We start from the raw sequence: 23,296 nt of genomic DNA on the forward strand, positions 1-23,296 counted from the left end.
AATATAGCTATGCTGAACTTTCCTTTCCTTCAAAGCTATTTAGTTATAGTGTATTACTTCTAATGAATCTTCCATCCTGCCAGGTGGACAAGTTTATAACTTGGGGATTATCCTTGATTTCTCTCTCTGGTTTGTTTCTGAATTTATATGTAGTCTGCTGTTGCTTATTTGCAGCAGCTCAAAGATGCAGCTTCATCCCTGCAACTAACACATGCTAGTTATTTTGCACCATGATTATTAATAATTTCTCTTTCTGAACTATCTGTTGCCATATTGCTCTCATAGAAAACAAGATTTCTTATATTTCTATTCTGGCAGGATGCTAAGGCCATATTACACTTTTTCTAGCTTTTCTCCTCTTAGATTGAGTTTGGTGTTTTTTGTCAATACTTCAAAGTTATACCCCTTTATGTTAAACAATCTATGTAGTGTTTTATGTCATGTTACGCTGTCTATTCCATTAATGCTGGTGCTGTTTACTTTGCCCGTTTGCCAGCCTCTCAACATCCTCTTTGAGATTGCTATCTCTGCAATAACAATTTCCACTGTCAAAAACTATATTTATTTCCATGTGGATCTTTGTGATCTTTGAACTATTTATGGTAGAAGTCAGAAAATATTTTATAGCTTTAGTTTTCTGTTTGTTTTTTTTTGTTGTTGTTGTAAATGCTCATCAGTTTGCTGTCTATTTCTGATTAAACATTTTTAAATTCCCTTAATATTATAGTTCTAGGAAAAATTCTAATCGTATGAAATTCTGGGAACTAATTTTTTCAGTCATCTTGTTTCCATAATAATTCAAATACATCTTCTTGCACAACACAGAAAAAACACAGAATTTTCCAGTCACCGGGGCTACCAATGCGTGTCATCTTTAATACTTTTATGAATAAACTATGTAACAAAGGTGACTTCAAATGTTAAGTCATTGTTAATTTTAATTTGAGTTTGAAAGTAAGTTTCAAATCCAGGGACAATGTTTTTGAAACTTCTAAAAAAAGTTTATCTTCCTTTCTTTTACTTATAACCCAGTAAAAATTAGCTTTTGTGCTTTTTCGTTTTTGCATTATGTATACCACTTTTTATCTTCATGTGATATAGAATATTGTACAAAAATTATAGACTGTAAGTTGAATTTTCTTTATTTAATTTAAATAAATATAGCAGGGATTTAGTACAGATGAAATTTCACTTTAAAATTTTGGACAAATAAGAATATGGTGCACATTATACCTCATTTTAAATAGATGCTTATATCGATTAATTTGTGACAGAATTAAATAGTTAAAATACATTTTTGTACTATGATGCATATGTTGCTTTTCTTTCTTCATCATCTTTTGTAATGAAAGCTTGAGCAAGAATTGGAGCAATCCCGGAAAAAGTTGAATGAATCAGAAGGCAATAGAGAAGCTCTTTTGCATCAGGTAACTGCTTTGGTGTGGTGAAAATCCCGGAGTTTTCACATCAGGCTATGTCTGAGTCTTTTTGCTTAATCTTCCTATCTCATACTCTGATAACATTGTTTTGGGAAGGGGAGAAAGAGGTACAGAAAGACGGGTTTGAGTCTAAAATCTGTGGATTGAGCTCTTGTTATACTTCTGCTTTCTAAACTTTCATGTATATATGTTGATATATAGTTAATTATAGTAATAGTAGCAGTTATGGTACTTTTTAAGTACATAAACACATTATTTGTAACTGTCCTTCATAGTGTGCTTTAGAACAACTTCTATGTTAGTAATTATTCAAAACACATGCTACAATTGGTGAATTCAGCTAAATCAGTGACCTAGAAGTATTTGCTTTATTGTATTGTAATGTGATAAAAATATATAAAAACCAAACACCTGAAAAAGTATCTAAAGTGTGCTTTAGACAATACCTATTGATGCACATATGATTAAATCTTGAAGTTGCAGGAACCTGGGTTATAGCTTTAGAAAAGTGTCCTTTCTTCTAAACATTTCTAATCCTTCAGTTTTTCAGAGGAGCTGGGGAAAAAATTGAAATAAATAGGGAAGGGACAATTGACATACTCTTTGCATTAGTTATTTGACTTGTGTATCTAACAGAAGTTTGAGTTGGCTGTATTACTGTTTTGAATTCAACTCATTGTGGATGGAATATAGTGCTATATCACATGTGGGTAATATGAGTTAGAGCTATTTTCCTTCAGTTCATTTTTAGCGTGTCATATTTTCTTTATTTTCCTGTACACAATGTCATCTTTGTAAGTGCTAGACTGTATTGATAGAAAGGAAAAATTTAAAAAGCCCCTATGTTTCTTAAGAAAAGTACATTGTACTTTTAATGAGTAGAATTTAAATAAAATATATTGCTTATTAAATTTGTATAGATAATTTCACTAGCAATGTAAAAAGACAATTGCAACATATAAAATGGTAGCATTCTGTTTGGTCTAGACAAATTAATGCTTATCCGTGGTCAACATAAGAAATTAAAATATTTCCTTTAATTTTGAATAATCACTTTGTAGCCTATAATTACGAATTAATTTATCTTGTTCACTATCTGCAGTACTCTCGAGATTTATTTATAAATATTACTTGTGTATAGTCTTCTTTGGGGTTTGTAGCATTTAATAAAAGTATGGTGTTTACTCTTTCATCCCGTTTTTCATTAAACATTTGATACTTGTACACACATTTTAGATTGAGGAACTTCGTTCCCAACTTTTGAGAGCAGAAGAAGACCGTGTAGAGTTGCAACATCAAATTTCACATGTTGCTACTCACCGCCAGAGCTACCAGGATGTACAAGATGATGACAGGAGAATTAGAACAGGTACAATTCTCAAATTTTGCAGTAGAGGCCTGCGAATTAGGTAGGTATTGACTCTGTCTTTGAGTTTCAGTTGAAGTCTTCTACTCTCTCAACAAAACCAGCCACTTACCTCCGCAGCTTTTAAGTTAATAAGTACTGGCACCTGAATATTAACAAATAAATAGCAATGAGAGTTAAAATTTTGGATAAAACAAAGGAGGATTATTAGAGACAATTTCAATGAAGTGGATAGAAGAAAAACATTTGAAATATTTTTATGTAATAATTTTCTGAAATTTTACATTTCAGTCCATTTGCAGTTTAAATTGTGCCATTATGTAGCTGGTTAATAAGACTGATTGATTTCTGGTAGAATTTCTAAGGGGTAACAACATGTTCCAGAGAGGCTAAGAAAATTTTCCAGTATGATGCAGTCAGGGCTTCTGTTTGCAGTATTTTAGAATTTTAGAGAAGGAACAATTATATTTAGAAGAAAAATGTTTTAAACAATTTCAAGACGTAATTGCATATTAAATTACCACTTTAGCAAGGTCTTCTCTACATTGTTAGTTATCTGTCTGTATTTAAACTTTTCAACCGTAATCAAAAAGGCATTAGAGAAAGTCTTTATCTTTCTCCTTATTAACATAGAAATGTATTACTCAAGATAATAGAGGAATAGTGACTCCAAGTCCAATGTCTCTGTGAATGTTTAATTGGTTTGGTTAATGAGTTCTTTTTATATTTTCGTACAATTATCTTGGTTATTAAAATAGGAGCCTGACTCCCTGTTTTACAAATCTCATACAGAGCACTGGAAAATGACTAGATTCTGTACATGGCTTAGCTTCAGGAATGTAATACAAAATAGTAATTTTTAATAGTTTTTCCCCAGTCATATTAATGTATCTGCTTAAAAGTGAATTTATTTGAAGTAATAAACCTTCATGTTAATGAAAGTGTATTTTAATTTTTCCATTTGTTCTATAGTTATAAATCAAAACTGTTGTAAAAATATAAAGAAAATTTTAAAAAAATGTACTGGACCTATAAAGATATACACAGATATTTCTGTAGTTTTTGCAGTTGTGTTTCTGCTTACTGTGTTATTTCTGTTTCTCCAAAGATGCATGGGAAGAATACGAATGGAGATTTTCTTTGCCTCCAGTAGTTTTTTTATGACTAAAGACCTTTGAATTTCTGGTTGAGGAAATTTACAGCTTACTCACATCAAGAACTTTTATTGTAGTTGTAGGATTTGGACATAAAATTCACAGATAGTGTGACTTCCAAATCAGGAGGTATTACTCTGGTGAGATAAAATCTTGGCCTCGATGTTTGTGGCCAAGTTTCATTTACACCATAATTTCCCCATCACTTCCATCCTATATTATTATATTGGCTGGGTTGTTTTGTTGTTCTTTTTTTTTTTTTTTCTTAAAGAAAAAAAAGAGCCCCCCCCCTAAAATGACTGGGTAAACAGAAATACTGTTTCATTCAGTAAAAGGCTATAATATAGGTATAGCCATTTTTCACAGATACTTTGATCAAAATCAATAGTTGTAGAATAGTCTCAAGTAGACAAGAAAATTCCCAAAAGAGAAATGAGAAAAAAATAATGTATCACAAGTTGCTGTTTCTGCTGGGCCTGTTGTTCTGTTCTCTCTATTTTATAGTAGCTGAAAGATATGAGAGAGAGAAGCAAGAACTGGAGAAACATATTTTGGAGCTTAAAGCAAAGCTGAGTCATAATGCTGTAATGTCAGAGGTAGAAGAACTAAAGAGATGCATAGACCGTAAGGACAAGGAGAAAGCACAGCTTGTAATGCACATACAGGTAAGTTGTATTTTTGTTGGGTTTTGTTTGGTGGTTTGTTTGGGGTTTTTTGTGTTGTGGTTTTTGTTTTTAAATAATTTCCTATGTGTTTAAGGTAGGCGATATGCCAGATTAGGGAGTAACCTTTAAAATTAACAGTAACTGTCGTGCTCTTCTTAATTTATTCTATAAATAATTTTGAAAGGTGACCTGAGTTTGCAGTGGTTTTTCTCTCTCATCTTGTTAATAAACCAAAAAAGGTGTTTGCTATTGCCCATGAATTCATGGTTTGGATTATTTCTTTCCCATGTGCAAAGCAGAGGTGATCTAATTTGATCAGCAGTTACCATTAATAATGGTTTCTGGATAGATGGATCATAACTGCTCTTTTTTAGCAATTGGCTGCAATATAATAATTATTATATTAGGATTAGCATTCTTATTTTTGGCAAACACATACTGTTTAAAGTGATTCTCTGTGAAAAGAATGACAGCAGTCTCTGACACTGGAGTTTTAGAGGACTTTTGCCTTGAAGACAAAATGACATATAAAGAGGCATTAGCCTTTTTATTTAAGACAGGAGGTTTCTGTATTTTTGTATCTTGTTTAGATTTGTCATTGGTAGTAAGATACCTGAGCAGTAACTATTTTCTACTGTCTTTCATGACTGTCAGGAGAAATGAGGATATTTTCAAAACATTCTGTGGGATTTCAGTAGTCAAGTACTTAACATTTGTTGTACTCTTTTGGGCATTCAGTAATCCAGGGGGCTTGTATTTTGCATTTATTTTTTGAATGAAGGTACTTTTAAAAGTGGCTATGTAACTTTGGATATTCAAAAGTAGGAATTTTTAAATTTTTTTGTGTTTTCATAGATTTACAGGACTATTCTGTTCAGTTTACTTTGCTGTTTTCCCTTGTCAACTTCTGTGCTAATTTAAATCAAACCAGTGCATCAAATTACATTTGGCAAAAATAGAAGTATCAAAATAATTTCCTACATGCCATATGAAAATTGGTCATGGAACGGGTTTAAAAAGACCTAGAGTGCTCCTGTAGAGGATTTGCTGATGCCCATTAGCATTTGTGTTCTAGCTGGCCAATACAACTCCAGGCTAACCTGAAACATGCTGGTTTTGTTTTGATGGGTTTTTTTGGTTTGTGTGGGTTTTTATGTTTTGGTTTGGTTTTTTTTGTTTGGGTTTTTTTGGGGGGCCTGAGAAATTCCAATTACTTTGGCAGGAGTTAATTGGATAAAACCCCATAGAAAACTACATTTTTTTTTTAAACTTCTGCTTGTAGAACATGCTTTCTTGAGAGTCAGAGTGGTGTTCTAATACTAGTTTCCTGCTCTGTGAAAATATCGATGGAAGAGTGTTCAGCTGGGGTCATTGTCATTGCTCTGACTTGGAAATTTTTCACTTCCCCGATTATCTCAACAGAAAATGCTTTGTACTTCTTATCTGCTTCCCATTGCCATTCTCCTACAGAGGCAGTAACAGGAAAATAGCTAGTGTGTTTTTCTTTTAAGCATCAGGACATCAAGGAATGCAAGGATGTGAATTTCTAAACTTATGTACTAACAAAGCATTTTGTCAAGCCTGCTCTGACAGCTGCTCCTATCAGATAGTCTGTTTCCCAGTTGGAAGTGGCCAGTCATGTTTGACTTGAGTGTAATTTATCTTTGGTTAGTGGGGAGGGTGTAACTGCACATGGTGTACATGTGATATTAGAAATTTATTTTGATTTATTTAAATATCATTGTTTTCAACAGTTTGAGTTGTGTGTGTTGTACATTTAGTCCCTGACAGTTGTCATAAACTCACAATATGATGTGAAATGGAGAGGGTGAAAAAGATTATAATCACGTTCTTAAACTCATATTTAGAAGTGAGTCTAATCTTAAATTAATTTTTAAATTTAATAGAAGAAATCTTGATTTCAGTTGCTGTAGTTTACCTTAGGATGCTTCTGTAAGATCTTGCAAATGTATGCATCCATCTTAAATATATTTTTCTGCATTGAACTGTATTGATACGGGACTGTTATGGCTCTCTATTTTGGCTAAGAAATAAAAAAAGTACACAGATTATAAAGATGCAATATCCTAATTTCTCCATAAGTGTTTTTAGATTCTTATGTTGTGAAATTGTTTGATTTACTAATTACTTCTCATTCTAATTAGGTCAAAGTAGTCTTACAGTATTGTCCAATAAAGCATAACAGTGGATGGTGGGTTTGTTAAAATATTTCAAATTTTCTGAGGGAAAGTTATTGATTTGTTTATTTAAGATTAGAATTCTTCAGTATTATAAATCTTTCAGTCTTATGAAAATGCTTGAAGATCTTATCCTCCTTAAAATTCTTTTTATGGCTTTTTCATCCTCTAAAGATGAAACTGTTAGCCAATTATTTTCATTATATGAGCCAATTAAAATATCTGAAAATCAATAAGTAACACTTCTCTTACTTTGTAGGAATATCTGTTTAAATTCAGAAAAATCAGTACCTTTGCAGACCAGCCTGTATTGCCCTGTCAGTGGAGTTCAAGTGCTGAAATAGTGCTACAGATAGATTTAAAATGTACAGATGCTATTCACTTTGATAAAGTTTCTATCTAAAATCACATATCAACCTGAAAAAAAAAAAGATATTTTCGCTGTATCTTATATTTACGTAAACCACTACGTGTCAGAACAAATAGCAGTTCAAGCTTTGGGAAAAATATGGAGAAGACATCACTTTAAGAAACTGATTTTGTGTAATATGCTTTTTACTGAATGAATACACTTCTTGACTGAATGTATGCGTCTTTGATTATTCAATTCACAGAATTTATACTTCCAAGAAAAATCTAGACCTTCCGGATTAATGGTTCTTGATGGTTAGATACAATAACCATCTGCAAGACATCCAGATCAGATTGTGATGAATAAATTAACATTTGAGGTCTGCATTCAGGAAAAATTGCTAAGAAATAAATAGTGCATGATTTGGATAGCATTGTTGAAAAGAGTATCAATTACAAGCAGTAAGATTGTGGCTGCACTGCTGAGATCCAGGGCAGAAAAAAGAGGAGGGAGGAAAAATACATATAGATCTACTTTAGGTGACTAATGTAATTAGTGTGGTGGGGTGAAATGTGGCTTCCTCGTTATTATTTTTTTTATCAGTATAGAATGTTTGCACGTAACAGTGATATAAGGCATTAGCTCTCTAAATTGGGGCAAATGAGGGATCCTCACATTTTAAATGTTCATGAAAGTTTTAAGGAATGTTGTGCTGAATACAACACAATGTGGTGTGTTTTCTAAACCTAGTATGAATTTTGTTTTGCAGTTTGTGGTGATTTTATTTTTAAATTAGATGTTGAAAATCCAGGTCAAAAGTATGACATGTGTAGTCAATCTGGGAACTAGAAGTCCAAACTACACAAGTTACTAGAACAGTGCGGTCGCGTGTTTAGTGCCTGTGGTGATTAGTTTATACTTCGGATAAATAACTAGGCTCTTAATTGGAAAATCTTGGCCTCTTTCTCTGCCTCCAGTTTCTTGTGAAAGTTGAAAGCTAGATTACATATTAGGATGTTGGATATGTAAAAAAAACTAGATGCAGAGCTGTTTCACTTGGGTCAAATGTTGCCTCTGGTTTTGCGTATGTTAATCACCTCTGTTCTATGTCATCTCTAGCCAGAGCCTGGCAATTGAAATGTCTGTGGTGGTGGTGTAGTGTCTGAGGGCTGATACAAACTTTAATCAGTTTTGAAAACGATACTTGCATTCAGATCTCTAGAGTGTTAACATGCTGTACCCTAGGATTTAGCAACTAATCTTAACGACATTTTTAAAGTGTTCCATGAACATATTTCTCTTTTATAAAAATCTTCAGATATTAAAGCCAGAAGGAGTGTATTTGATGTTATGTTGGTGGCGAAGGAGTTGACATGAGTATTCAAAGACCTTCCCCTTGGTTCTGTTAGCAGTGGAACTATGAAAATGCAGCAATAAAATTAATCCAGTTAGAAAAATTGGAACCCAGGGTTGTCTTATGTTGTCTCTTCTCAGTCTTTACATACCACAGTCAGGATTTTCTACAGTAACCGCAATGCAAAACATGCTAGTAACTGCTCTACATGTATATGCAATACATTTTAACAGTGAATTGTTAAATGAATATCCTGGATTTCTTCTGTCAGGAGAACCTCCATGCTGTTGAAATGTATGTCACAGAATATTGTCATGCTTCTATTGCATCCAGAGCAGCTCTGGGTGACTGAGCTTCAGCTACCAAAGACACTAGATGCTCCTTGGAATCTGGAGTTTTAATCTATAAAGGCAGCATTTCTCATCTGCATAGAATTTTTTTTTAATCACAGGTGTTTAGTAATTTTCTACTTGGAAGAGAAACATAGATGTCCAAGGAAGGTGATTTTTTTTTTCTTTTTTTCCTAATAAGTGCAACCTCCTGACATTGCTTGTCCTTTTTCTTAGATTATCTCACTCTTGTTTACTACTGAGGAGAAAATTGGATGAATATTTAAAAAAAACACAAACAAACCCAAACCACCACATCTCTGTATTCCTGTCTTGTACAATTCCTTAAAATGTTTACATTCTGTATTACCTAGAAGGGTAATTCCAAGATAGGGATGTGAAAATTAGAAGACAACTTCAAGCACGAAGTTTAAACATGTTCCCAAAACAAAGACGGAGACTGAGATCTGTGATAATTCCAATTTCTGTAGCACTAGCAGGGCGCTGGGCACTGTAAATAGAAACGGACACAGGATCTGGATTAAGATGTAGTCTGTGGTAAGGACGGGTGTTTCTCTTTGACCAGTTCCTTCAAATCCCACAACTCTGGAGGCTGAGAGAAAACTTATGTTTGTTGTGTTAGGTTTTAAATTTATTTTTCTTTTAGTAGCACTTCCTTTATCTTTTGTATGCTATGGCATCCTAATGAAGGGCAACTCCTTTCCCACAGGTAACACAGTATTTCACCCTCAATGATAATGAAAAAAAAACAACCAACCTCATGAACAAATCAACAACAACAAAAAAAAATAATCACAGAAACCCTGTGGCAGAACACTTGATGATAATACCAGAATAGGTCCTCACAGTGTCTGACCCAAGCCCTGTCTGAATTTCAGCCTGTGCTGAAGCTGTATTCAGTAGTGCTCTGGCCACAGCTGCTGTAGGATGTGCATGCAAACAACTTTGCAAAGGAAACAGTCAAGCTATGTGCCTTAAGTTAATGATAACATTTTATGATGTATTGCCTGCATGCATATTTAATGGTCTTTGAAACTGAGATTCTGTGGCTGAGAAGGAAAATAAGGACTAAAAGGCTGAAGGGAAACTGAGGATTGAGAGTCCTACAGATATCTGTATGCAAATGATATAAAACCTGATGGGGAAGCAGGTACCTACTTAATCCCAGAGTTATCATTTTAATATTCAAGACTGAACCATACTGACATGAGTGCATGTATAAACATTCTGTGCAAGATACTTTGTTATTTTAAGATAAAATAGGTAAATTTCAAGACAAGGTCTTGACACGCTTATGAAAAATAGGCACATGGTATTTACATTTTTAAAATTTCATATATTAAATCTAATTTTTTAAAAATATGCCAAAATAGAAAAATGTGGTGCTATGCATTTAGCTTCTTTATCTGTTATTTTTAGTTATAAGATTGTTTAGAAAGAAATTAAAAGCTTAAGTCTATAAGATCTTCATTGTGATGAAACCGCAAGGCCGTACTTTTGCAACCCACCACTGCCAAGCACAATGTTTTTCCAATGACAACAGTAATTTGCATAATTATTTTTTATTATCAAAACAATCTTAATTCTCATAAAATCAAAATTAGGCATTAAAAATATGTAGTAATGTAACTTGCGTTATGTGTTGTATTAACTATTTACTATCTGCTGATAGTACAGTTCCATAGAAACTAATACTCAATCATTTTCTGAGCAGTGTGTGTCTGAAAGGGGTATCGTGTTTAGCAGGGTATGCTCTTCTGACCCTGTTGATTGATATTTCCAATTGTTAAATGAAAACTGTGTCCTTTAAGATGGTTCTGATGAACTCCAGGTGTTCATTGTTGTACAGGTTTACTTCAAATCAGCTGCAGTGTTGATGTGTGCAGGCAGGTAATGACAAATGGCAAAGAGACTACTTGTCTGTAACTGTACTGTTAGAAATGTTATTTTAAAATTTGCAAGCAATCAGTCATCCTACTATTTCCTCATAATGTCTAGAAATTGGGATTGAGTATTGGGATTTTCCAAGGAACCAATCTTTGTTTTTATAGAAACTTAAAGCTTTGTATGTGGACAGTGAGGTTTGAGGTGTGCTTTTACAGATACTGAAGGAAAAAAAAATAATCTCTAACAGATGGTGCGTGTGTATGTCTGTTCCCCTTGTGTGAATGTATGGATACGCCATACCTGGAAAGAGGCTTTCTTCTTTCTGGGAAACCTCTCTCTCTGTGTGTATAGATGATAAATATGATTTCATATCAGATTTTTTGCTTTCTTATTTTTCTGACAGCCCATGTCTGAAAAGTTGCTTTTTAAATGTTTTAAATACCAGTAGGGTAAGCTCTTATTGATCAAACAGAATTTTGACAACTGCATACGTGTTAACATACAGATACATATCTGTTTGTCAAATAGGAATTCAAAAGTACAGGTCAGTACATTTGGGACTCCTGTTATGATATTATAAAAACAAAGAGTGTGGAGACCCTCTGTTTCTCTATCCCCTTGCTTTACACAGAAAGCTGCGTAAAATGTCGATACGCTATGCTGCTGTTTTCCAGCTGACTTCAATTGTTTTGGGTCTGTGCTTGCTTAACTTTTCTAAGCAAAGCACAAACTATTTGCAAGGATCTATTTTATTTTCACAAATTTTAAAAATAAAACATTAAAATTCACATTTATATTGGTACATCCATGTCAAAGTTCATTTTTCCTCTTCCTGCAAATAGCTCATGATAAATTAGTTGTGCTTGAAGACAAACATCTAAAACAAATGGTCCCATTTTTTTCATTTTACCATAATCGATAAATTGGAGATGAGGATTTGCTTCTACATACTGAAATGAGTGTTTACAATTAATTGAACATTGTTTTCTGTGTTTAAGCTTAGACTCATATTTCATTAAAAAGTCTGTGGGAACTGTAGGTGTATTAATGAAGTGTGTTCTCTGGGGAAATTAGGCATAAATAACTATTTTCAAATGATGCAGAGTTGAACAGTACATCAGTTTAGGCTGACATCCTCTACGGTGTCTCCAGAAAGACGTAAAATGGGAAGTTATAATAGCATGTATAATCACATGACTGAAGAAATGATGACCCCTTTTAGAAAATCTATGGAAGGGTAAATGTAATGTCTGACTGTGTTTTACTGGTCTGTTTTTTAACTTCTGCTATATTCAGAATTTAAAGGCTTACCTTTAAAGTAGTATTGTAATCTCTGTTTTCCTTTGAAACTAAACTGATTTTGATTAAAATTTTGCTAGTTGGAGCTTGTGAGGTTTTTTCGTTGGTTGTTTTGTCTTGCGAATCTTTTTACCTTACGCCTTTTTACAAGGTTAGACCGGTCATTTTGCCTGATGCGCTTGAAAATGCGTGTTTAAATAATAGTGAAGCAGAACATATGTGTGTTTTTTCTAATGTATAGAACTGTAAATCTAAAAAGACTTTCCTGTTTTCATTTTGCCACTGGTGTAAGATTTACTCAACAGCTATTCCGTAATATGTTTAACTATTATCTGGTTTATTATCTGTATCTCTGTTGTGTCTGGATCAGGAATATTCATCCTACAGGTGAGCAACTGATTGTCCAGTGGATAATCCCACTCCTGTTTTGCATCATGGGTACTAGTGAGCCGGACTGGTTGTTCTTGTCTGTAGTGTCCATCCCTTCCTGTCTGTATTTTCTGACAGTACCATGGTCTGTCACATGCAAGAGTGCACATGCAGTCTTCTTTCCAGGACAGCAAATGCTATCCTGAAAAGACTGGTACAATTTATGCAGTTTATTGCCTCCCAAACAGTAATGACCAGGTTTGGAGGGGGACACAACCCAACAAACCCAAGCCGCACACACACGCACACACACACCAGCCTCGTGGAAGGACCTTTGTCTAAATAGTCATTCTATGGGCATCTGTAAAGTCACCTATTCTTTTCTAGGCAAAGTATTTTTCCCTTGTCCCTTCCAAATTGCACTCTGTTTATTTCAGACTACATCTTCAATTTGTTTCACTTGTTCTGAAATCTAGTCCTTTTCTCAAAAGCATTTCCATCCATTGAAGCTTGATAATATCTTTGACTGACGATAGAGCAGGCCTATTAAATTCATCTAAGTCATTAATGAAAATACTGAATGGCATGAAAGCAGTCTAAATAGGCCGGAAATACAGAATTCTAATGTGAAATTTACGTGATGATCTTACTAAAACACTTTTGCTAGTGAAGTTTCAATAACTGATTTCTGAATACGCCCTTGCAGAAGTTATATAGAGAACACTTTTCCCGACTTGCTTATGAGACTGTCCTGAGAAATATCCTCAGATTTGAGATAGCCAGGGCTTGTTATTTTTAAAATGTGTGGTTTCAATTTCATTCGGTATTGAAAGATTGACTAATGCTGGCTTTAATACTCTTGCTACGTTTTCAAACATCTTTGCATGTTGTTCTAGAAACATCTAGGAAGCTGCTGTATTCTCTTTGTATTCGTCAGTGCTTTCCAAATTCCTTATTCAGCATGTTGCTTCCATAAAAGCAACCAGCATAAAACTGGGCAACAACTAGCTCATATACTATAGATCACTTTTGTTGTGGTGAATGCTATTCTTTCTCTGCCACTTTTTTTTTTTCCCCTCTCATCTGTTTATAGTCATCTCCTTACATCTTACTATTTGCTTTATTCCATATTTGTCTAGTGTGTATCATATGAGAATCCTGGTCATTGATTCCTTCTCAAACTTAAAATACATATAACAAGAACAACCAGAAGAGGAACAAGTGCATAAAGTAAAATACAGGCTAAAGTAACCATTTTTTTTGGTATCTTGTGTTGAAGTTCTTTACTATTGCAGAGGGAGGAGATTCTGTGGGCTAACAGGGCTTTCCCCAGTAGCCAAGAGATCTTTTATGCTACTCATATTTTAGATAGAAATGTGATTTAACGTCGCTGTATGTTGATTGGTAAGGTTTCTATTGTATATCTTTAGAGTTGGAATTTTCATATTTTGCTATGATGATTCCAGGCATTAACATCTGACCTGGAAAACAGGGAGAAGCAGCAAGAAAAAATCCTGGACCAGCTAAAGGAGATACAGAGTTCCTACAAGGCTTGTGAGAATGGACGTAGGCAAACTGAACTCCAGTCTGCTGAGTTAGCTCAACAGGTTGAAGAGAGTACCAAGGAAGCAGAGAGGTACCTCACGGAATTCAAGCATTCAGAGGCACTCAGGCTGGAGATTGAGAAAAAAAGAGAAGATTTGAAGGTGAGAGCACAGGAAACCATCCGCCAATGGAAGCTGAAATGTAAGAAACTGGATCGTGAGGTGGAAAAGCAGAATGAAACTATCAACCAACTGATGGACAAAAACAATCAGGTAAGATTGACTATGGTTTTTTTTTTGTTTTGTCCTCTTTCCATTTATTTTAGAATTCAAGATGAGGAGTTTATTTACGCAAACTGTAACTTTAAACCACTTTCCGCCTTAAGTTCTGGACCAAATTTTCTGGTGAACTACAAAACAGTTAATAGATGGCAATACTTTTTAGCTATTACAGAGTTCCACATTCTCTTCTTTATCCAGTATTTATTTCAGTCTTTTCACTTAATCAAAGCTTTCTTCTTGTAAAAAAGAAATTTTCCGTATGGATGTTGCTTTTACTTTATCTTTTCAGTTAACAGTTAACATAGCTTACTTTTACTTAATTTTTAAGGAAATAATGTGTTGTTATTTTAAAAAAAAAAAATTAATCACATTAAGTAATAACCCGTGTTCAAGTTATGCATTGTTTCATGTAGTGAACAATGGTCACATCTTTGAGAGTAGGTATTTACTTTCACCATGTGTGTCAGATTGCTAGCAGGCTGTAATGCTATACGGACTTTGGCACAACTAACATATTTTTAATTCCATTCTGTATTTAAGCTTTTCTCAGACTCCAGGCTTAGTAATGACAGCTTTTATTGCTAATAAAGGCTACAGGTTCTGAAATATTGTAAGGAACTGCAACTTAGTTTGGATTTGATTTTTGGAGACAGAAAAGTAGATATTTTTTGTTTGAGGTGTTACAGAAAGGAAGAAAACCTGAATCATTTAGAATCATAGAATAGAATCACAGAATCTTCATGGTTGGAAGGGACCTCTGAGATCGAGTCCGACCATACACACACACACAAATAAGAAAAAAAAAAACCAAAACAAAACAAACCCCCACAAACAACCTACAATCTCTGCCACTAGAGCATGCCCTGAAGTGCCACATCTAGACGTTTCTTAAACACCTCTAGGGACGGTGACTCAACCACCTCCCTGGGCAGGCTGTTCCAGTGCCTGACCGCTCTTTCAGTAAAGTAATTCCTCCTAATGTCTAACCTAACCCTCCCCTACCGCAACTTCAGACCATTTCCTCTGGTCCTGTCATTATTCACCTGGGAGAAGAGGCCAACACCCACCTCCCTACAACCTCCTTTCAGGTTGTTGCAGAGGGCAATGAGGTCTCCCCTCAGCCTCCTCTTCTCCAAGCTAAACATGCCCAGCTCCCTCAGCCTCTCCTCATATGACCTGGTCTCCAGACCCCTCACCAGCCTGGCAGCTCTCCTCTGGACACGCTCCAGCACTTCTATGTCCCTCTTGTACAGAGGGGCCCAGAACTGAACACAGTACTCGAGGTGAGGCCTCACCAGTGCCGAGTACAGAGGCACGATCGCTTCCCTGCTCCTGCTGGCCATGCTATTCCTGATACACGCCAGAATGCTGTTGGCCCTCTTGGCCACCTGGGCACACTGCTGGCTCATGTTAAGCTGGCCGTCCACCAGCGCCCCCAGGTCCTTTTCTACTGGGCAGCTTTCCAGCCACTCTTCCCCAAGCCTGTAGCATTGCTTGGGGTTGTTGTGACCGAAATGCAGGACCTGGCACACGGCCTTATTAAACCTCATACAGTTGGCCTTGGCCCATCGATCCAGCCTGTCCAGGTCCCTCTGTAGAGCCTTCCTACCCTCAAGCAGATCAACACTCCCACCTAGTTTGGTGTCATCTGCAAACTTACTGGGGGTGCACTCAATCCCCTCACCCAGATCATTGACAAAGATATTAAACAAAACTGGCCCCAAAACTGAGCCCTGAGGGACACCACTGGTGACTGGCCGCCAAGAGGATTTCACCCCATTGATCACAACTCTCTGGGCACGGCCATCCAGCCAGTTTTTAACCCAGCGAAGAGTACACTTGTCTATGCCATGATTTGCCAGCTTCTCCAGGAGAATGCTGTGGGGGACGGTGTCAAAGGCCTTACCAAAGTCCAGACAGACAACGTCCACAGCCTCCCCCACATCCAGAAGGTGGGTCACATGGTCATAGAAAGAGATCAGGTTGATTAAGCAGGACCTCCCTTTCCTAAACCCATGCTGGCCAGCCCTGATCCCTTGGCTACCCTGCACTTGCTGTGAGAGCTCACTCAGGATGATCCTTTCCATGATCTTTCCTGGTATTTAGAAATCATGTGTGTCTCGTAACAGGTAAATGAGAAGCAAAAAGTAGAGGAGTGTTGTGAATAGTACGCAGGAGCCCCAAAAGGCTCTGAAATCACTGTTCATGTAAATGCATGGACAGGTCTTTGGCAATTGGTAGCACTGTCCACACTGAAATTTTCTTTATTATGTAAAGAATGTAATGACCTCTTTGACGTGGATTTTACCTTTTTGTGACAAATGCATAAAAATTCTAAATGCAGTCACTTTGGCTTAAGATCCATTTAAGAAATGCTTTCAGTATTTGCTCTTATTTTTAAAGTCATCAGCATTTTGCCAACATCTTTGAGGGTAAGTGTCACTCCTGAAGAAAATCTCTTTGTTGGAGGATATGTAATATAAAATAAACTGTGTGTCATTGTGGAGGAGAAAAAATACAAACAGTATTTCATGTTCTCAATACAAAGTTGTAGACAGTTTCCGTATGAGGATATAATCAATCTAGATGCAGCATTTGTGATAAGCTTCAGGGAACTAGATGAACATAATTTAACAAGCTTTGAAATATATAGACAATTAACATCTGTGACAAAAAAGTCTATAAAAATAAATAATAAAGAAAGAGGAGACATGCCAGTCTGTTGTCTTTGCTTGCTGTTACAGGACTTCAAAGGATTGATGGCAAGTTTTTAAAAGTGGATTACAATCATAGCTTGCAATTTTATGAGGTGTTCCAAATATTTGCAGACAATGGGTGGGCTATAGAAAGACTGTTTAGGTTTCATTGTTTTGGAGTTATTGGGCTAACTTGGTTAAAGTCTTGCCTATGTGGTTATCCTTGGTATTGGTTGACGGTGGGAATCTCTAACATCTTGCATCTTTTAGAATGTATTTTCTTCTAAGTAGGGAATGTAGAAAACATAATTACACTCAAAGTGAGTTACTTATGGTGCTTTTTTAAAAATTTTACTAGTTTTGTTTAGCCAAATCATGCAACTAGAATTGCAAGACAGTTTTAGAAAGGTTGAAATACTGATATTTTTTCAGAAAAAAAGCATGATGGTCATTACCCTACATCTTTGATTTTTTTATTCCTGTATTTTGTTTTGCATTGCTTATTCTTGATGTAATTACAAATTGTTTTATTATTTTCAACACACTGCTAACCTCAACTGCCTTTTTGTTATGGATTATTTCAAGTAATTTTGCTATATCTGTAAGAAATGTGTACTTTTGGTGGAATTAGTGGAAATAGTCAGTAAACTTCAGTATAAAATTTGTGATACATCAGGAAAATCTTGTATTGTCCCTTTATCATTCTTTCTTTCCTGTAGTAGGAGTTGTGTGTGACTTGGGATAGATGTAAATTCCTTCTCATTTTAAACAGAAAGTTAAAAAAATTAAATTATAACTTGAGATAAGTAAGAATCAGGAATGGTGCGAGACATGAGTTTAATGAAGTATAGTATTTAGTAACGCACATGTACTTGCAGTGCACATTTTTCTTGTCACTTACCACACTTTCTAGGATTTTTTTAACCTGAAATACAGATATTGGGGAAAAAAACTCCAACCCTTAAGCTCCTTAGGAAAACAGTGGAATTTTTATTAAATGTGACTGACTCTTATCTTGAAGTTGAAGTATTCATTTCTTGGCTTTGATGCATTAGTGATCGAGGCTTTTAACTGCTATTCATTCATCTACCGTGTGTAGCTTCAAAAATAATTTCAACTTGATATACTTCATATATAATATTTTAGAAAATGCACAAAGGAAGTTAGCCTATGAAATGGACGTGTTGGTAAGGTGTGTGTGACCAGTAGTCCTCCCTGTGTTCTGCTGCATTACTGTATTGCCTCATTTCCTCCCATCTTGCTATTTGGAGGAACCAGCAAAGAAACCCATCTCAGTCTGCAGAGGGTGAGAAAAGCAGGGGATTAACCAAAACTGTCCCTGCTTAGGAGGCTTTTAAGAACAGGTATACCTTTGAGATCACAAATGTTCGTGTCTGAATTTAAAGAAACACTGAATACATTTGTACTGAGTTCATTAGAAGCAAAAACTGTATTTTCACAGGACTTGTGCTAATTGTTCCTTAGACGTTAGGAATGACTAAGGACATTGTTCCAACATATTATTATTTTTTTTTTAATTACTTTGCTTCGCGCTGGATTTCTTTTACTTCTTTCCTAGGCCCTCAAAGAAAAGGATGACCTCAGAAGTCAACTTCTCTCTGCTATACACCAAATAGAAAACCTTCGGAAAGAGTTGAATGATGTGCTTACAAAGAGAGCTCAGCAGGAAGAACTCCTTCACTGCAAGGAGGTAAAACTGAGTGAAATGAAGTCTCACCAGGTATCTCTTGAAGAAGAGATCAAAGAAGTTCAAGGTACTGTAAAAAAATTAGAGAATGAATTGAAAAAGCAAGTCTTTCTACAAAATCAAATGCAAGCTGAAAAGGAACACTTGGAGACAGAACTTGCAACTAGTAACTTGATCCATAAAAAAGACCAAGAAAAACTCTTAGAAATGCAAGCAGATGTAAAAAACTTAAGCTCTGTACGTGTGGAACTAACAAACAGAATAGCAGAAGAGGAGAAAGTCAAAAAGGAATTACATAAGACCCTCTCAGATCTCCAGAAACAGCAGAAATCTAAGCATGAAGAGATAACTTCAGCTAACAGGCAGCTGAAGATGGAAAGAGAAGTTCACCAGCAGGAGTTGGCAGATCTTAGATCAGAGTTACAAAATGTTAAAATCAAACATGAACAAAATGTTCAAGAGCTCATGAAACTCCTTAAACAAGAAAAGGATGATGCGGAGGCTCAGCTTAGAATGCTAAAGGTACTTATTCTCAAGAATTCCAATGTGAGACTGTTGGGTTTTATTTTTTCCCTATTGACTGATGACAGTAATAAAGTGTGGGCTTTAAAACGTTTAACATACATTTTATTGCAGGTCATCATAGAAGTTTAAAGGTCAGAGTAAAAAAATGTAAGAGTTAACAGATTTAGTTCAAAAGCTTTTCTTAGTTCAAAAGTAGTGAAATATGTATGTCTGTGATCAGAACAGGAGATATACGAGGCTGTAGGGTTTTGATGTTGAACATTTCTTCTTCAACTATTATTTTTACAGTTATTGTCGTGGCTTTATTAAAGAACTTGCAATATTTCAGGGATGGCGCGTTTTTGTAAATGTCTAACTTGCATGATGCAGAAATACTGACACTATTTGGAAGCACTTTCAGAATGTGAATAGTGGTAATGTATAACACTTGTTAAGGTTAATTTTGGTTCTTTCTATTTCAAAACGTTTTTAGAATTTCTAGTTTCTACAGTTTCTCAGAAAAGTGACTGCAGTCATATAGTAAATGATGAAATACAGTATTTTATTCATGAAGAAACAAGTTAATGTCTTTAGTTTACATAATTTGCTCCTGATTCAAGGCTATTGCATTGGAAAGAAAATGAGCATCTTAGTGGCTTTAAGTGGTCTGAATAAAATTGAAAAAGTTAAAGTGGTCTAAACTGCACAGTTAGCAGTCAACAGTTGTATAAGGACTTTTATTGAAGAATTTTTGATTACATGATTAAATATATATGTAAGATACATATATATATATATATGTACTTTGCATGTCCTAATAATAATAATTTGTATATTCATATAAATGGAGGCAGTGGTTTTCCAGATAGGTTGTAAATTACCAACATATTTTGAGTGCATTTCTGAAGCACTATAAGTACGCTTTCCACCTCAGTCCCATTAAATTAAAAATTTGCTCATGTCAAAATTCTACCAATTTAACCATGAAAAGCTATAAAATCCTTAATCAAAGCTTAAGTGACTCATGATGTGCTTCATCATAAGTAATATAAGTATGTTTATATCCTCATATCCTCTTTTCAAAAGTATGCAACTAGTTAAAAATGCATATTTTCCACATCTTTGCAGTTATGAATAGATATTACTTAGAAAAGGATAGTTAGTTATTTAATATATCATACATGACACAATTGATAATAATTCTCAAGCACTTGGTAACACAGAAAACCTTTAATGAAGATAGAAATAAAAAAAATGTAGATGGTTGTTAGTGGAAGGATCATTAAAATAAAAATATTTTGACAGCAGTGCTTAACATTGGGGAGTTAAATTGTAATGTGTCTAGCATTATTTAAATGATTTGTCCAAGTAGTATTGTTTTTTTCTTTGACGATGACATTGAAATTAAGAGTGTGCATTTAATATCAAGGGGAAAGAAGGAAAGCGTATTCTGGATGGTAGTAATCCAAAATGACTTGATCATGACTATGTGTTCCTCTTCTATGGAAAGGTCAATCATACAGTAAGGGCCTTGATAGGATACTGATAGGTGTACCTAAACAGAATCTTTTAAAAATTCACTTCCTTCTTTCATTTACAGTGCCATGACTTTCCCAGACTTCTTAATCTACACGCATTTTTTGTACAGCTTTGTGTCTCTGAAACAGAGAACTTGAGAGGGATGAATTTTGTAATATATTGGGGTAGGCAACTTTTTTAGAAGTACATAAAATGATAATGCACAACATTCTCTTGATTCAAAAATCTGTAAGTGCAACAAAATAGATAATGATATCCATCTGTAGGAAGATCTGATGAGAACATGTCATCGTGCGGGTGATTTGGTTACCTTTTTTCTGAACTCATCATTACATTGCAATTGGGTTTCACTTTTATGGACATACTTTTCTTCCAAATTAAGGTAAACTTAGCATGCCTTTTATCAAATTTTATTTAAATATTGTGGGTTTAGGGAATTCTAACAGAAAGAAGTCTTTTTACCTGTTCTTTTATTTTTCAGGCTGGTAGTTTTTTGTGCCCAGTAACCAATTATCTTTTACTGTTACAGTAATAATCTTGACCTTATTCATGCTTTAGCCTCATCCAACCTTTGTAGCTGCTTTTGGGAAAGAATATACATAATCCTGTCCTAAGGTTGTTAATGTTAAAGTCTTAAAGGTCAGCTGGGAGAGACTTGGCAAGTAAAGGGAAATTTAACACACTTAAGACCCAAAGTCTTAAACTTAACTAGAGGAGGAATTTTGGTAAGTTACTTCCAGAAAATCAAGGGGGCAGAGCCCCGTGTTTACAGACCAGTTGCTGCATAGATTGTAAAAAAAAAAAAAAAAAAAAAAAAAAAAAGTGAAGAACAACATTAGAATTTTGTACAAGATGTCAGCTATACGTATAAAATTGCGTATATGTGTGTATTTCTTTTTGAATTATTTTCTATACATATACCAAGTGGGTGTAGTTCTCTTTTTCTTGAAGATTATCAGATGTGGAAAATGGGTTCAATCCAGATCAATGATCACATCTGCCTTGTCTACATTAATTAGGTCTATTAGGTCTATTAATTAGGTCTCCATTAATAAAAATTAACTTTCTCCATTGTGTCTTGAAGGTAATAGAATTGAGGAATTTACTTCTTGGATTGTCTCCCTCTGCATAGATATAATTGTATATAGTTATAATACAATTACCTTTAGTAGGAACTGAAAAGTTGATTTTATAAGCATATTCACGGAAAATGTTTTAGGCATTGCAGGCTTGTTTTTGTGTCCGTAAGTCTTTGTGGACTTAAGATACCAAAGTTCCTTCTCAGAATTGTCCTTTGGAGGAGCTTGTATACTCTGTTAGCTCTGGTGTCTAAATTAACTCATAAAACTTCTCTCCTTACCCTTCTTCCCTATAAAAGTTATTTTTATAGTGTAATTGGGAGAATAGAATTTTTACTTTTCCTCAGGAAGGAATTTACTCTGCAGCTTTATTTTTGTGTGTAACTGCATCTCACAACTCATCTGACGTGAAGCTGGTTTCGAGTAATATGTGTGTAATTTCCTTCTTTGTTTTGTGTATTTTTTCTTTTTGCATTTTCTAAATGTTCTAGAAATCTAACCGTTTCAGTCAGTTATCTTTTCCACTGGAAATCAATATACTTTATTCACTCATCTCTTCAGGGCCTTCAAGGCCCTTAAATGTTTTAATTTTTCTCTGCCGTGTTTCCATGAATAGCATGAATCCCACACAACTGTAGAAAATAAAAATACCAAATCTCTGCAGTTATTTCTGTGCAGATATAAATTTAGTATTATGTCCTGAAATGAAATAATGATTTTAGACTTTCTGATTCCAAATTATTTCAGTAATGGAAAAGTTGCATAAATACTGGGCTTCTTAAGGTGATATAAGCTGATGAGTGTAGCAGAGTTGAAATGCAGAATCTGAGACTTCTATTTAATGCTTTTAAAACACCGTATGGTTCTACAACTCTGTGATACATGTTTTCCATGTTCAGATAAGTGATTGCACTTAATATAACTTAAATGTAAAAATTAAATTGAATTATCCTTCTGTACTAGTGTTCCACGGATTTGAAACTCTAGTCTGGGAATGTTTCAAAATAACTCATATAGTGACTTTGTAATCTATTTTCCCATTACCATCAGATGGAACTCGTAGAAGAGAAAAATACTGTTAAGGCTCAATGTCGACAACTGGAGAAGATAAAAAATGAGTGTGATAAATTGACAGAAGAATTAACCCAAAATGAAGAAGAAAATATAAAACTCAGGCGGAAATGTGAGTTTGTAAAACAAGAACTGGAGAAAAAGGTAAACTTACCTGGTTTTAACCATGATTCATCATCAGTCTCTCTACTGATAAATACCTAAAATAAACAATGAATTATAGAAATAGATGGTAAACTTAAAATAAAAAACTACATATACAAATTAAAGAATATACACAGTCATACTGTAGTACGCGGTTTCTATATAAGTCAAAGAAGGCAAAGTGCTTTGCCTGAGTCACGAATTGTATCCCTCCAAAGATTTGTTAATACTATTTAGGAGTAGAAATATAAGTCCTGTTGCCTGCCCTATTTCTACTGTGGGTAACTAGCAAATGT

The 23,296-nt window shown here is 34.8% G+C and overlaps 1 protein-coding gene across 1 annotated transcript in view; it reads left to right on the plus strand.

The window, feature by feature from the left end:
- Positions 1–23,296, plus strand: part of CEP128 (centrosomal protein 128) — a 133,045-nt gene that overhangs the window by 33,917 nt on the left and 75,832 nt on the right. Inside the window, exons 10-15 of the mRNA XM_063334037.1 lie at positions 1,353–1,427; positions 2,676–2,808; positions 4,467–4,624; positions 13,900–14,250; positions 18,535–19,185; positions 22,836–23,000. Coding sequence (XP_063190107.1) covers positions 1,353–1,427; positions 2,676–2,808; positions 4,467–4,624; positions 13,900–14,250; positions 18,535–19,185; positions 22,836–23,000 — 1,533 coding nt within the window. The remainder of the gene's footprint in view (positions 1–1,352; positions 1,428–2,675; positions 2,809–4,466; positions 4,625–13,899; positions 14,251–18,534; positions 19,186–22,835; positions 23,001–23,296) is intronic.

Source organism: Chroicocephalus ridibundus, chromosome 4 (genome assembly GCF_963924245.1).
Source record: "Chroicocephalus ridibundus chromosome 4, bChrRid1.1, whole genome shotgun sequence".
Taxonomy (NCBI): Eukaryota; Metazoa; Chordata; class Aves; order Charadriiformes; family Laridae; genus Chroicocephalus; species Chroicocephalus ridibundus.